Source organism: Octopus bimaculoides, chromosome 26 (genome assembly GCF_046866305.1).
Source record: "Octopus bimaculoides isolate indiv1 chromosome 26, ASM4686630v1, whole genome shotgun sequence".
Lineage (NCBI taxonomy): Eukaryota > Metazoa > Mollusca > Cephalopoda > Octopoda > Octopodidae > Octopus > Octopus bimaculoides.
Window position 1 is genome coordinate 20,372,376 of NC_142953.1, and position 17,929 is coordinate 20,390,304.

General features: G+C 36.0%; 1 protein-coding gene across 14 annotated transcripts in view; it reads right to left on the reverse strand.

Annotated features, from left to right (window-relative positions):
• LOC106867632 (uncharacterized) overlaps positions 1–17,929 on the reverse strand; it is a 291,771-nt gene that overhangs the window by 88,148 nt on the left and 185,694 nt on the right. For all 14 annotated transcript variants that reach the window (XM_089342993.1, XM_089342992.1, XM_089343005.1 and 11 more), the window contains exon 3: positions 4,419–4,601. In XM_089342993.1, the coding sequence (XP_089199119.1) occupies positions 4,419–4,601 (183 nt within the window). The remainder of the gene's footprint in view (positions 1–4,418; positions 4,602–17,929) is intronic.

The window sequence follows — 17,929 nt, forward strand, 5'->3', positions numbered from 1 at the left end:
TTACTGCATGAGACTCAAGTATTCCCAGCTCTGTGCATGCAAGACACAAGAACCAAGTCATGTTTGACAGTGGGGATATTTTCCAGATTTTTCCACATTTCATGACACTGAACACACATTTTATTTTTACTGGTCAATAAGTTATGAGAACTGATTTACATATGATTAGCATGTTACAACACAAGCAAAAATTTAATCAGCACAGAGATGGTTAATTTCCACAAAATAAAACTACCATATTTGATAGCAAAAAAAAAAATCACCTTGGATTCTATATGCAAAGTTAGGCCTCTCACAAGCTTTGATGCACTAAAAACATTTTCCTGAATATACACTGCTAAAATGGTGGTGGTGGGGATCTAATATACCCATGTCATCTTTTATACCATCAAATATGGTGCATGAATCAGGACAGGAAGGAAATACTAAGAATCCCTGTCTGTTCCCTTCTTAATCCTTCAGCGTTTAAACTGGTCAAATTCAGCCCAAATATTCTCCCTGTTTTATGTTCAAACTGGCCAGATCCAGCATCTCACACCTACCCTATAATGCCATACTAAAGATAAACTAGCGTTTCTCAAAGCTACAAAGAAATGCAGGATTAATTCAAAACAGTGAGAATAAATAAGGATTACATTTGACAGAGAAATCTGGATGCTGAAGGGTTAACCATTGGCACTTGAACTGGCCATGTCCGGCCCAAATATTCTACCTGATTTGTGCTTAGACCAGTCAGGTTTGGCCTCTCACACCTACCCTACAATATCATTCTAAGAACAAATAATCACATCATCAAATTCTCAAAGTTGTGAGATAATGCGGGATTAATTCAAGACATTGCGAATAAATAAGCTTTACATTTGACAGAGAAATCTTTTAATAAGAATCAGGATTTCAACTTTATTTTGATTTCCATTTGACAACATGTCACATCACTAAAGTCTTGCTAATGCCATGTAGGAAAGACATGGATATAAGTTCTAATATCTCTGTCGTTAAAATCTTGTGCTTCATGGTTATGTGAGAAACATGCGTTTAACCTAAGCCATATCCAGGGTCCAAATATTCTCCCTGTTCTATGTTCCAACTGGCTGGGTCTGAACTCTCACACCTACTCTACAATGTCATTCTAAAAATAAACAATCACATCATTGAATTCTCAAAGCTTTGAGATAATACAGGATTAATCCAAAAGAACATGAATAAATAATCTTTACATTTGACACAGAATAATCTGAATGTCAAAGGGTTTCAGATGCTTAATAAGAATCAGGGTTTCAACTTTGGTTTGATTGCCATTTGACAACATGTCACATCATTAAATCTTGCTAATGCCATGTAGGAAAGTCATGGATATCATAAATTCTTTTATATCTCTGCCTTAAAAATGTTAAGCTTCATGGTTATGTCAGAAACATGTGTTTAACCCAGTCATATCCAGGGTCCAAATATTCTACTTGTTTTATGTTCAGACCATCCAGATTTGGCCTCTCACACCTACCCTACAATGTCATTCTAAAAATAAACAATCACAACATCAAAATCTCAAAGCTGTGAGATAAAAACAATGTGAATAAATAATAAGGATTGCACTTGACAGAGAGTAATGTGAATGCTGAAGGGTTAAACAATTTTCTGTATATTAGGCAATATATAAGAACAGTATTGAAGAGTTCTTAGAATAATTGTGAAAATGCATGGCCTAGAGGTTAGGGTGTGGCTAAGACACCAAGGCGGAGTGGCTGCTACAGAGAGTGTTGCTGGCCATTCTCCATAGTAACACCATCACAGTCATTACCATGGGGTGTGGCTGAATAGCTTGCTTGTTCTGCAATATGTAGCCTATTGCCTCTTCCCCCTCCGTCTTCCGATGCTTTACCCCCCCACCTTTTTCCTTTTCTTTCATTTTTTTTCTCCTCATCTCTCTTCTTTCCTACTTCTTTGTATCTGTGTGAATCTTGCAAATTTAACATTTACTTCGAATAAGCAAATTTTTCTTGTCAACCATTGGCCAACTTTGCAGGAGCCAGCCCTCCTCCACTCTCTTCTGATCACATATCTCACTGATTAAGGCCAACCTAAGATCAAAAGGTAAGAGATGGTGTAAAATGGTCAACAGTGGTCAACTTGCTAACTGATCAAACCAATTGAAACCAACAAAGAAAAGGCAAGGAAAATCAGAAGAATCCATTTGAATAGGGAGAGAGGGGACAACTGTGGTGATGGCTAGTATGATGAGCCATCATGGACTAAGCTACAATATAGACCAATGGTTTCCAGCCTGTGGTCTGCAAAGGTGGTATTGGGGATTCATGAACTAAATTCAAAATTTCATATATATATATATATATGAATATATACATATATATGTACATACCTATATATATATGTATATATACAAGCATATATGGGTAAAGGATGTCAAAAAACGTGAACAAAATGAAAAACAGAACATAAAAAAACAAAAACATGGAAAATGAACTTTTTTTCAGACAACGAGAGAAACAAATAGAGAAATGAGACATGTGGAGTAGATAAAACAGGGGACAACTGATGAAGGGATTAATTGTTCTTTATGTTGCTTGTCTCGTTTCTCTATTTGTTTCTTTCGTTGTCCGAAAAAAAAAGTTAATTTTCTATGTTTTTGTTTTTTCATGTTCTCATTTTTCATTTTGTTCACGTTTTTTTTGACGTCCTGTACCCATATATGCATGTATATATACATATATATGTAGGCATGTACATATATGTATGTATATATGCATATATATGTATATTATATTATTATATGATCAAACGCCACGCATCCATTTCCAAGTAAGTTTTATATATATATATATATATATACATACATACACACACATAAAGATAAGCGTATTAAAAGGGGTCCATGGGAAAACTCATTTAAATAAAAAGGGCTGGGAACCCTTGTTGAGAATCACTGATATAACCCTTGTGACCACCACCACCACCTGCACATCCACCTATACCAGGGGTCACTAAACTTCTTTCATGGCGGGCCAGATAATTGAGAGAATGATGAGCGTGGGCTGCATAACCATTTTGCTCAATACAATACAGTGAATAAAAAAAAAAGGCGCAGGAGTGGCTGTGTGGTAAGTAGCTTGCTTACCAACCACATGGCTCCGGGTTCAGTCCCACTGCGTGGCACTTTGGGCAAGTGTCTTCTACTATGGCCTCGAGCCGACCAAAGCCTTGTGAGTGGATTTGGTAGACGGAAACTGAAAGAAGCCCATCGTATATATGTATATGTATATATGTATGTGTGTTTGTGTGTCTGTGTTTGTCCCCCCAACATCGCTTGACAACCGATGCTGGTGTGTTTACGTCCCCGTAACTTAGCGGTTCAGCAAAAGCGACCGATAGACTAAGTACTAGGCTTCCAAAGAATAAGTCCTGGGGTCGATTTGCTCGACTAAAGGCAGTGCTTCAGCATGGCCGCAGTCAAATGACTGAAACAAGTAAAAGAGTAACCAACATATTTATTTACCAAAACGTTATCAAAAAAGGTGATGCTAGCAATAAGATAGTTATATCACACCTAGTGTACACATATCCGAATCTCACAAACTAAGCAGCAAAAAAGGTTGGTGAGATTTGTGAAATTGGTGTTTAGCTTTTAAGATATCATCAATATTTGCTTTGGAATTGCTGCATCCAACCAAGAGAATTGCTTTCAAATTTTCATCAGTCAACCTTGTTCGATAGGCTGACTTCACATTCTTTATAATTGAAAATGTTTGCTCACAGACATGTTCCAAACACTGATGCCATGCCAGAGGCAAATGAACTCTCATTGCAGGTACTTACACAAAATGTACAGTGCAGTGGTGAGCCGGACCAACTGACCTAATGGGCTGGATCCAGCCCGTGGGCCGTAGTTTGGTGACCTCTGACCTATACCGTCACCATCACCTCCTACAATCCCTAACATTATTAGCTTCATTACCACCACTGCCAACTACAATCATCAGCATTATTAACCTCATCACCGCAACCACCAGCACCAGCACCACCACCGCCTACAGTCACTGACATTATATCACCCGCACCACCATTGTCAAATACAATCATCAACATTATTAGCTTCACCACTACATCACCACCACCACCACCACGACTGTTGATATCTACAATGATCACCATTAGCCCTACCACTAACACCAGCCATCAACACAAATAGTCTAACCACCACATCACACCACCAACATTTACAATCAGTCTTACCAGCACTACCACCGGTACCACCCCCAGCAGCACCATTGACATTAATAACCTTATCACTATCACTACCATGATTATACCTTCAACCATCAACACAGCCTTATCACCATCACCACCACCCAATATATAAAAAAAAGCCCCCCCCCCAAAAAAAAGTGGCTAATTTCCTTTACCTTTGCCTGTAACTTCTGAACAAGTTGTGCCTGTCTTTGCTGGCCCTCCTGGTAAGCTTGAAGTTTGCGCTTATAGTTGGCGTGTTCATCTTCCAGCTTCTGCCGCATCTCTATGTTCTGCTGCATGAGTCGACGGGCTGGTTCGACAGCCTCGGATACTTCTCCTTTCATCAATTGCTCCAGCTAAATATAAACAAATTAATTAGAACATCTGCTTATGTACTTTAACTTATACGTTTATACATACATTATACATATAATGAGTGTGTGTGTGTAGAAGCATTTATCAAAGCCAACACATTCATATATAATGACAAACTATTATATAATTTATGCATTTGTACAACAAGTAGGCACTTGAACATAGTTATATAATACAGATGTATGCATACACCAATAACACATGTTCATGTTGTGCCCCAGCATGGCCACAGCTCATCAGCTGAAATTAGTTCAATTCAATTCAATGTATCTATATATATATTTATGTAGATATATATAAATATATATCTATATATGAGAGGAATAGTAACAGATATAAAGAGAGAGAGAGAGAGAGAGAGAGAGAGAGAGAGAGAGCGAGAGAGATTTCTTCGTTAAGCACCTTGCTAATTTTGTGACAGTGAGGATACTTGACAGCCCTCAAAATGCTGAGGCTCATGAAGGGGATGAGAAAGGACCATGGAGAATGGTGATATGTTGTGCTTGAGAAGAGCTGTCCATCTCAACAAAGCTGAGCTCCTATCATAAAATCACATCCTTCAATATTATGCTGTGAAAGCACATGGCTTAGTGGTTAGGGTATTTGGGTTATGATTGTAAGGTCATGAGTTCAATTCCCGGCAACACGCTGTGTCCTTGAGCAAGGATAGATGGTAGATAGTTCTCCCTGAGAACTATGTAAAGGGTACATGTGTCTGTGGAGTACTCAGTCAATTGCATGTTAATTTCACGAGCAGGCTGTTCCATTGATTGGATCAACTGGAACTCTCATCATCATAACTGACGGAGTGCCAGCTAATATTATACTCTGCTCAAGTGAGGAAGTCTTGTCTTGTGAGTTCTTGCTGACCTCACCAGTGGTGGTGCCATGGAAAAGAAAAACAAAACAAAAAAAAAAACATTCAGTACACTCTGCAAAATGGTTTGCATTAGGAAGGGCATCTGGTTGCAGAAACTGTAATAATGCAGACATTGGAGCTCACTGCAACCCTAAGGCTTGTGAGTTCCTGTCAAACCAACCAACCTATGTCTAGCATGGAAAAAGGGACATAATTATATATATATAAAATTAAAAAGTAATGTAAACATACATTACGGAGGATATATTACAAACAATTAACAATTATTTATGAATATATCAATGGCCAAACATGTTATAAAATACATAGAAGAAGAATGTTTATGAATATGAACAAGTCACAATTATAACTAAGAGGGTTTCAAAACCCTTACATGTTTAGAAATAGCAGTCAAAACTGCTATAAATTCATTTAAATCACTCATATTATTTCTCTTCATGATAAAAACCGTCTGCGAGCGACATGACAAATAGAATCCACAACTTGAAAATAACTGGTTAATTCCCTATTGCAATTTCGATGTTAGGGACGTATTAAGGGACCCATTCATCTCGTCAAGAAAATATTCCTGTACATAGAAATCAAAATAAGACCTTACCTTGGGGCTAACATGTATCCCAACCAGCAAGAGAAATGTGTCAACCTCTATCTACAACTTCAAGTTATGAATTCAAATGCCATGCACATATATAAATGGGACAAACACAGACACACAGATACATACACACACACACACACATGGAGAAATATGGATGTATGAATAATTTATTTGTACGATGTAAAGATGTTGAAATTTTTTATATAATAACAACGCCAACAAGAGCACTCAGAGAGCGCAAACCTCTGCCATGGCAACACTAGCATCCTCTCAGGGATTAGCCAGAGATGATTTTTAAAATGAGAATATCTGAAATAAACTTGACTGCTCTCACAAATGAGAATACTAAAAGTAAATCGACCACTCTCAAAAAATAAGTAAAAAACAGGAAAAATGATCCAGAACCCTTATCTGGTACCAGATCAATCCCAAAATCTAATTAGTCCATGCCAGTCACGAGGTCAAACATCCCTGAAAGTTTCATCCAAATCCATCCAGCGGTTCTTGAGATATCTTGTCCACGGACAAACAAACAAACAAACATGACTGAAAACAACACCTCTGTCTTCGCTACAATAATCCCTAACATATCGTTGAAACTTTCTCCTTATCTGATAGGGATTAACCAGTGGAATTTTTTGGATTATATAATCCCTAATGTGGATTTAACAACTTTGAATCAACTATATATATATATATAAAGACACTTGCTCAAAGTGCCATGCAGGTGGACTGAACCCGGAACCATGTGGCTGGGAAGCAAGCTTCTTACCACACAGCCCCATATGTGCCTATATATATATATATATATATATATATATATATATATATGACAGCTGTGTGAAAAAGTGTCACACCCTAGCAGTTGAGGGAACCTGTGGAAGAGGTACACCCAGGAAAACCTGGGATGAGGTGGTGAAGCACAACCTTCAAACATTGGGCCTTACCGAGGCAGTGACTAGTGACCGAGACCTTTGGAGATATGCTGTGCTTGAGAAGACCCGGCAAGCCAAGTGAGACCATAGCCCATGGCCTATGCCAGTGGCCGTAACCAGCCCACTTATGATGGATACCCGTCATTCATTGGACAATAAACTTTGCTTGTGAAGACCTATTGTGGCAAGTGAAATCAAAATCAAAATCGCTGGCGTGACTGATGACAGTACCGCCTGATTGGCACTCGTGCCAGTGGAATGTTAAAAGCACATCTGAATGTGGGGTGTAACTGACCCACTTATGGATACCCCTCATTCATTGGACAATGAACTTTGCTTGCAAAGACCTATTGAGGCAAGTGTAAACAAATCAAAATCGCTGATGTGGCTGATGACAGTACCGCCTGATTGGCACTTGTGCCAGTGGAACATTAAAAGCACATCCAAGTGTGATCGTTGCCAGGGCCATGGATTGGCTCCCATGCCGGTGACACATGAAAAGCACTGTTCGAGCATGATTGCTGCCAGCGTTGCGTTACCAGTACATGCCAGTGGCACCTGAAAAACAGCATCTGAGCATGGTCGTTGCCAGTGCCACCGGACTGGCTCCCGTGCAGGTAGTACATAAAAACACTTTTTGAGCGTGGTCATTGCCAAAACCGCCTGACTGGCCCTCGTGCTAGTGGCACATAAAAGCACCCACTACATTCTCAGAGTGGTTGGCATTAGGAAGGGCATCCAGCTGTAGAAACTCTGCCAGATCAGACTGGAGCCTGGTGCAGCCTCTGGCTCACCAGTCCTCAGTCAAACTGTCCAACCCATGCCGGCATGGAAAGTGGACGTTAAACAATGATGATATATATATATGTGTATGTATATATATATATGTGTATGTATATATATATATGTGTATGTATATATATATATGTGTATGTATATATATATATATATATATATATATATATATATATATATATATATATATATATATATATAAATAAAAGAAGAGTGTTTATAATCATGAATAAATCACAATTATAATGGAGAGGGTTGCAAAAACCCTTACATGTTTAGAAATAGCAGTTAAAACCACTATAAAGCCACTATTTTCACTCATATTATATCTCCTCATGATTACATGCTTGGCCATTGATATTCATAAATAATTATTAATTGTTTATGATATATCCTTCGTAATGTATTATTACATTCCTTTTTAATTACACACACACACACACACACACACAACAAATTAACTGATGCACAGAATATTATGCGTACTTCACATTTAAATACATAGTTAATATTGATTTCAAATTTTGGCACAAGGCCAGCAATTTCGGGGAGAGGGGGTAAAGTAAATTGATTACATTGACCACAGTGCTTCACTAGTACTTATTTGAAACCCAAAAGGATGAAAGGCAAAGTTGACTCTGGTGGTATTTGAACTCAGGGCTTAAAGACAGACGAAATGCCACTATGCATTTGGCCTGGCACACTAACGATTCTACTAGTTTGTTGCGTTACACATACATAATATTAATAAATTACATACACACATACAAAATAAGAATTAGTTAAGGTTTACGAATATGAATCCTGAAGATGATCCTAGCAGAGATGGAAAAATAATGAAACATTTAAAAAAAAAAAAGAAAATGGTTGTTTCTATAATTAACCCGAGAATAATCTAGAGTGAGTCTGTAGTATCTTAATTATCATTTACTTAAAACCCAATTTCCCTATTACTCACCTAAGTTGGATGAGTCTTACACACCTGCACGTTTCTGTATATCCCTATTATCTTATAATCTATTGGCTGTTGCTGTGTGGATAAGAATCTCGTTTCCCAACCATGAGGTGTTAGGTTCAGTCCTAGTGCAACAGCACCTTGGGCAAGTGTCTTCTACTAAATCCTTCGGTTGAATATAGCCTTGGGAGTGAATTTGGAAGATGGAAAATAGAAAATAGCCCATCGCAGAAATATATTATACACAGACACCTGAAAAGTAAATAAACAGCCCTAGTTGAACTGTTTTATCTCTGTGGACATTATTCATTAGTGCAATAAGCAAATGGGTAGAATCATTAGAAACTGCACAAGGCATGTCTACTAAATTCTAGATTAGGTATTTAAATGTATCACATGACATTGTTGTGTTGTTAGAAATAAAGCTTAAAAAAAAAACAACAAAAAAACAAAAATGAGCCTGCGCTACGCTTGGAGCACTGTTCAAGCGTAATCGATGCCAGTGTCACCTGACTGGTCCCCATGCTGGTGGCACATAAAAAGTATCCACTACACTCTTGGAGTGGTTAGCGTTAGGCAGGGCATCCAGCTGTAGAAATCTTGCCTGATCAGACTAGAGCCTGGTGCAGCCTCCTGGCTTGCCAGTCCTCAGTCAAAACTGTCCAACCCATGCCAGCATGGAAAGCAGATGTTAATCAATAATGATGATGATGATGATGATGATGGTGATGGTATCTATTTACTTTTGAAGATGTCTGTGTATCCATATACATCCACCCATACATGTATATCACACGATCGACCGGACTATTGGATATTGTTATACATCACTGCTTACAATATATACATATATTTGCGAGTGCCATGTAAAAAGCACTCAGCCCACTCTATGAAGTTGTTGGTGTTAGGAAGGGCATCCAACCATAAAAACCCTGCCAAAACAGACACAGAAGCAAGGTGCAGGCTCCTGCCTGGCCAGCTCCTGTTAAACCATCCAACCCATGCCAGCATGGAAGGAGGCCGTTAAACAATGATGATGATGATGATGATGATAAATGATTTATATATATATATATATATATATATATATATGTATATATACATATGTATGTGTGTGTGTGTACATACACATATATATAAATACATGTATACACACATACATGCGAGTGTGTGCATGTACATACATACATATATAAATACATGTATACACACGCATAAATGCATGTGTGCGTGTACAAGCATATACCATCATCCTGAAAATTTAGAAATAGCAGTCAAAGAACTACTGATTCTAAACTACAAATTTTTCTCTAAATGGATGGCGATATTTGTGGCACACATAGAACAAAAAGCCGGAGGGGAAAGCATAAACAAAACAAGTCTTTAGTTAATCGGATACGATCGTTTCATGGTTAAGGGAATAAAAAATTTCCCTATTCCAAATCATCAGTCCGATATTCTGATAAATTTGAAAGTGTCTCATGGCCAAAGATTACCGTGAATTTTTTAGAGACACTTTCAAATTTATCAGAATATCGGACTGATGATTTGGAATAGGGAAATTTTCATTCCCTTAACCATGAAACGATCGTATCCGATTAACTAAAGACTTGTTTTGTTTATGCTTTCCCCTCCGGCTTTTTGTTCTATGTGTGCCACAAATATCGCCATCCATTTAGAGAAAAATTTGTAGTTTAGAATCAGTAGTTCTTTGACTGCTATTTCTAAATTTTCAGTATGTTGGAGAAGCAACTCAATGCTAATCCCTGTATATTTATGATGATAAATGGTTTTACCGATAAAGGTTTTTCATACTGAACTACTTGGCAAAATTGTTAATTATTAATTCTATTATTAATTGACGATTCCCTGCCCTTATTCTTGTATATATATATATATATATATATATATATATATATATATATATATATATACATATATACATGTATACACACACACACATATACATGCGTGTATGTGTATGGGGGTGGTATGCATCCATGTCTTGATATCCTGTGATAGTTGTAAATGAGCATCAACAGTCATAAAAGCAATGTTGTTCATCTCCTGTGTTGTGTGAGTTTCAGGCAGGAGGGTCAATGGGTGTATTTATCCGAGCCAAATCTGTTGCAAGCGTTAAGGCTTGGTCACACTAGTCAGAGGATTACTTCCTTCCATCAGTTGTCTTGCAGACTGTGGACCCCCCCCCCCCCCCCAAAAGTCAGAAGCACTTGTTCTTCCTGTTCTGACTATGCCAGAAAATAAAAAGGTCAAATTTTGTACAGGAGTGAGACATGGTGAGTGTATAGTAAGCCTTCATCCGGCACCCACCCCCGTACAGTTGCAGCTTTTGAAACTTGAGATGAAATATTGTAAAGATTACGGGGGTGGGGCACAAAGTCCATTGCTATGAAATTTAATCTTAGACAAAAGAAATCAATAAAGGTTTGTAATTTAGCTTGTTGTCATATTAGTGCCAGGTAAAAAAACACCTGTGCCAGTGCCATGTACAATGCATTCATGCTGGTGCCACATAAAGAGCTCCCATGCCAGCGTCACATAGAAAAGTACTTGTGTTGGTGCCATGTAAAAGCACCTGGGATCTATTGTAAAGTGATTAGGAAGGGCATCCAACTGTAGAAACAATGTCAAAACAGATGGCTGGGGCCTGGTGCGGCCCTCTGGCTTGCTGGCTCCTGTCAAACCATCCAACATGGGAAATAGATGTTGAATGATAACGATGATGAGGATGATTCTGCCAGCTTGCAACTTTAGTTTAATACAAATATTGGTTTCAAATTTTGGCACAAGGCCAGCAATTTAGGGCATAAGGGATAAGTCAATTACATCAACCCCAGTGTTTAACTGGTACTTATTTCATCAACCCTGAAAGGATGAAAGGCAAACTTGGCCTTGGTGGAATTTGAACTCATAACGTAAAGATAGATGAAATGCTGCTAAGTATTTTCCCAGCATGCTAATGATTCTGCCAGCTTAGAGTAATACAAACATTAAAAACAGGATTATGGAAACAATATATTGCAAACAATAGATTGTCAACACACATGAGCTTGAGACATGGCCGCTCTCATGCACTTCTCATCAGGAATTTCGGAAGGAGCATTTGAGACCACTGCAGAGACACTTCTGGAAAAAAACAATAAATTTCAGTAACCGTTGGAAAACTGATTATAGCAGTGACTCGATCAATTCCTAGCAATATCTGAAGAAGGAAATTTTATATTCTGAAATATTATTATTATATCAGACTATGGATAATTAAATTATAACAGTTATTATAGACCACTCTGCATTGTTGTGCCATTCAAGACATGTTATACTTTACAATAAATAATTATTCCTACCCTAGGCACAAAGCCTTGAAAATTTTTTGGGGGAGGGGGCTAGTTGATGACCTCAACCCTTGTGCGTAACTGGTACTTATTTCATCAACCCCAAAAGGATGAAAGGCAAAGTTGACCTCAGTAGAATTTGAACTCAGAACACAGTGGCAGATGAAACACTGCTAACATTTCTGCCAGCTTGCTGCCCTTATGCAAACAATAGATGATAAAAACAATAACTCCTTATCAACACCCCTACATCATACACTTGCACTGTTATCTTTGCTCCGAAAGTGTATAAAGATTTGTGAATTTCATGTAAGGCATGAAAATGCAAATACCTATCCACACAACTGTAATTTTCTTTTTTTGTTTCACATATTTTTTGAGTTTGTTAATTTACTTTTTCCAACCATTGGATTGCAGCTATTCTGGGGTACTGTCTTGAAGGGGTTAGTTGAACAAATCAACTCCAGTACTTACAGGGTCATAAATATTACTTCCATCATTGTTTGAACCTCCTCTTACCACCACCTGTGCGGTGACGATATTTACAAATATTCAAATATTTCGAAAATTGTTTAAAAGTATATATATATATATATATATATATATATATATATATATATATATATAAAGTGTAGTATATTGCCACTTAAGTGTGGCTGACCCCTAGGGGTGGATGTTACTGTTGCTTTTAGCCCCAGGAGGACATCTCCTCCAGCTGGCTTATCGACACACGACTGTGTCCTGTTTGCCAAGGGAGTTATCCCTCTCACCACGGCCAGCAGCACATATATATATATATATATATATATAAATATTAAGGATTCCTTTCCTCCCAAACAGAGGCGAGGGGGGGGGGGAAAGTTCCACATCCTCTATGTAATACATATACAGAAAAATATTCAATTTGTAAAGTAATTCGATATTTTGGGGGAAATTCAAACAACTTGCAAGACACACCTGTTGCAGATTGCCATGCTTCTTAGACATATCAAAAATCATAGAGACAAAAAAAAAAAAAGGCACCAAAATGTGAAATCTTTTTCTTTTCCAAACAGGGGGAAACTCCCAAGAATAGGCTTGTGATTTATCTTAGTAATGAGTTCACATAAACATGACAAAAAAAAAAAAGTAATCCAAAATTTACCAAGAATTCATGAACTCATAAAACATATCAACCATAGATAGCTTAAGCAACAAGGATTGATGATGATGATGATGATGCTGGTGATGTTGATGATGGTGATGATATTTTCTTTAATTGGCCACAAGGTACATTGGCCCATGTTTATTGGAGACATGATATGATATATAGTCAACTAAAAACTGATATTTGTGTCCTGATTGGTCCCAGGGAGATGAAAGGCAAAGCAGATCAAGTTGAGATTTGACCACAGACACACAAAAAAAAACAAACAAAAAAACGAAACATAAAAAAAAAGAACGTAACTAAATACCACAACACATTTTGTTTGATTCACTAACACCAATTAATTTACCAAATAACACCAAATAAATGTTAAAAAAAAATCTAATTAAATGAAACTAGCATATAAGTAATTTGATTAATACTTGCTTTTGAAATTCTTTGTTTGACAAATCCTTCGGAAACTACTCCAGCCTGCGGAGGCTTTTCTGAGAGGGGTTCCGTAGCAAAAGCAGTGGATTCTGTAGCAGCACAGGACATTTCACCTCTTGGTGACTCAGTAATATTCGGCGTCTTCCGATGAGTAGGACTTGGTGAACTTTTTGTTGAACACTGATTGTTTTGGTTAGCGGTACTCATTGCCACCCTTAAGTGTATGTACGACGATTAATTTTCAAATGGACTTTTTTTTTTTCAACAAGAAAATAATAATAATAATAAAGATAGTAAAATATCTAATTCATTTCTCATTTCAGTGACAAATGCACTAAAATGAAATCAAAAAATGATGACGATGATGACGATGATGACAAAAACTAACAATAACAACTGCTATGAAACTACAGAATTCCTCAGTGTAGACTTGAGCCACTGTCTTAACCTTCTAAGACATATTCCTGTATATCTTCAAGGCTTGAGTAGCAGAATGATACTATATTTGGAATAGTATATCTTGAGGCAGACACAAAGTTATAAATAATAGCAGTAGATAAATATTAACTTGAAGACTCCTTTTGGATAAAAAAAAAAGTTGAAGGCTGCCTGAAGGAATTGAACCTGTGTCTCCTTGAGCTGAGATAAGCAAATGATTTTAATTCTTCCAATCTTTGGATTTGGGACAATATTTCTCAGAAATAAATATATCTACTTTGTAAAGCTCTCAGCTGGTTAAAAAAAAACAACCCCGAAACAAAGTATAAACTGGTTCAAACAATGGATGGTTCCAATCAAAGATGTTTTGATGTGTAAATGAGTTCTTATATATATAAGAATTCACTGAGAAGAGAACGGTTCAATCAGATCATAATAGTGAATGAAATAGTGTTGTACCCAGTAAATTTCAATTCAACCATCAATGAATTTATTACTAAAGCTTTAAAAAAAAAAATCTACTTATTATTAAAGATCATCATTATCATTGTCATCAACTATTTATATATTATATATAGCTATATATATATATATATATATATATATATATATATATATATATATATATAGTACTATGAAGGATTAGGCATCATATGTGAAAATGTTACAGCTTACAATCAAGCAGTGAAACATCGTTGCTATGTTATCAGTCAACAGAACAAAGTACAAGCTCTGCTGAATCCACGAGAGCCCAGTTACCATAGATATATATAGGACCAATGGACAGCAATCATGTATAGACAAATATCTGGAGGTACGTAAGATAAAGGTCTTTGATTTTGTTTTAATAAATAAGTGATAATCCCTTACAACCTAACATCGATGCAAAAATATATATTTATTCACTACACAAAAATTAGAGCACATCTATGTCTATCTATCTTTGCATCTATCTATCTAACTCACCATTTATATACATATATACATACATACATACATATATATATATATATATGTTTGTATATTTATCTATATCTCTCTTTAGCACTCTATATCTCTATCTACTTACCTATCCATCCACATGTATGTGTGTGTGTGTGTTTGTATATTTATCTATATTTCTCTTTATCAATCTGCATCTCTCTTTCTCTCTCTCTCTCTCTCTATATATATATATATATATATATATATATATATATATATATATATATATATATATATATATATATATTATATATGTTTGTATATCTATCTATCTATCTATATACATATATATATATAAATGTTTGTATATCAATCTATATATATATATATATATATGTTTGTCTATCTATCTATCTATATATATATATATATATATATATATATATATATGCTTTAGAGCAAAAAAAAAAAAGTTGTGATAACCAATAGACCATGGCTACTACTAGATGGCAAAGATTCTAAATGTATCTGTGATCTGCTCAAGCAAACATAACAATAGAAGCCCAGAACGTTGGATTGTTTTGCTCTCCCACCCCTGTATGCTGAACTAGTACAATACATTTAATAAAGCAGAAACAAGACACAACATTGATTAAAAAGAGGAAAATTAATCAAAGACTGGCGTGTAATGTCTGTCCTTACTCCTTTGTAGAAACTAACTACAAGGGTAATTTCTAGAGTGGAAATAGTCTGTTTAACCCTTTAGCATTCAGATTGTTCGGTTGGATGTAATGGTTGATTTATTTACAGTATTTTGAATTGATCATGGCTTATCACATAGCTTTGAGATTTCAGTAATGTGATTGTTCTTTTTTAGAATGACACAGTAGGGTAGGTGTGAAAGGCCAAATCTGAGTAGTTTGAACATAAAGCAGTTAGAATGTTTAAGCTCTAGTGCTGGTGCCACTTAAAAAACACTGGTGATGGTGTCACATAAAAAGCATCTAGTACACTCTGCATGGCTCACAATCATGAAGTAGTGAGTTCGATTCCTGGACCGGGTTGTGTGTTGTGTTCTTGGTATGCCTGGGTGACTGCTGGTCTTCCATAAACAGCCTTGTCCAGACTTGTGCCTCAGAGGGCAAGTTTCTAGGTGCAATCCCATGGTCCTTCATGACTGAAGGGAGTCCTTATCCTTTACACTATGTGGAGTGGTTGACACTAGAAAGGGCAGGCATCCAGCTGTAGAAACCAAGCCAAAACAGACTATGGAACCTGGTGCGGCCCCTGGACTTACAGGCTTCTGTCAAGCTATTCAACCCATGCCAGCAGGGAAAACAGATGTTAAATGATGATGATGATGATGATGGTGATGCTGGCCAGTTTAAAGGGTTAAATCCAGATACAGAACTAGTGCTAGACTGTACACGGCATGAACAGAGTTGAAGTCACACTTCAGTGAACTATGATGAGATGAAAAAGCTTCAACTTTCCATCATCTCTACACAGTGAGGACAATTAACGAGAGGAACATTCCTAATTGATCAATTCCTACCATACTTATCACTCCTATCTATCAATCAATATATCCGTGTGTGTGTGTGTGTGTGTATGCACATATAAACATATATATAAATATATATATATATATATCTATATATATATATATATATATATATATAAATATATATACATATAAATATATATATATAAATATATATATATCTATATAAAAATATATATAAATATATATATATATAATATATGAATAAATATATATACATATAAATATATATATAATATATAAATAAATATATATATAATATATAAATAAATATATATACATATAAATATATATATAATATATAAATAAATATATATATATATATAATTATATATATATATATATATATATATATATATATATATATATAAATAAATATATATATATATATAAAAAATATATATATATAATATATAAATAAATATATATACATATAAATATATATATAATATATAAATAAATATATATATATATATATAAATATGTTTGTGTGTGTGGGGGGGCTCCATTGGCTCCTGCATGTCCTGTATGCTGCCATTAGCCATTATCTAAGAGAAAAAACTGCTGACTCAGACCAAAGCAGTTTGGTACTAGTGCCATCATCACAAGTGATGTCAAAAGGTGAAGAGTTAGAAAAGCTATGTCCAAGGTATCTTGTCTGACCCCTTAACAATTCTACCAATCCACTGTCCTTCATTGGTACTTTGCTACTGACCCTTTGAAGGATGAAAAGTGAAGTTGTGTGCAGGATTCAAAAAGTTGAAAAAATTACCCTGAAGTATATTGCTTAATCTTTTAACAGCTTATATTAATCCATTGCCCTGAATTAATTTTAATTTTTTTTTCATCAGCCCCCGAAAAGTGGACAGGCAAAGTTGACAGTAGCAGGATTTGAACTTTGAGTACAATGGTTCGGAACAGATACTCTCAAGGCCTTATAAGAGAGGCTAGATCTGGCCAGTTTGGTCATAAAACAGAATATTTGGGCTGGATATGGGTAGTTTAAATGCAAAAGGATTATCAGTATCCTTGGAAAGAACCCTCTCCCCCGTGATGAATGAGAATAGATGTCTATTGCCCTAAGGTCTGTCAGTACAACATTTAGGGCAGAGATGAGAGAAGGGATGGTCATCTCTATTTTCACATAAAAATTACCATTTATACCGTTATCTTGTTCTTGACCTGACTAGGGGCCATAGTGTTGTCACTGTTGTTTCTTCGGAGTATTTGAACATAATTACTAAATTCTTTTATATGTTTCAGCCCTAAGGCTGTGGCCATGGTACAACTT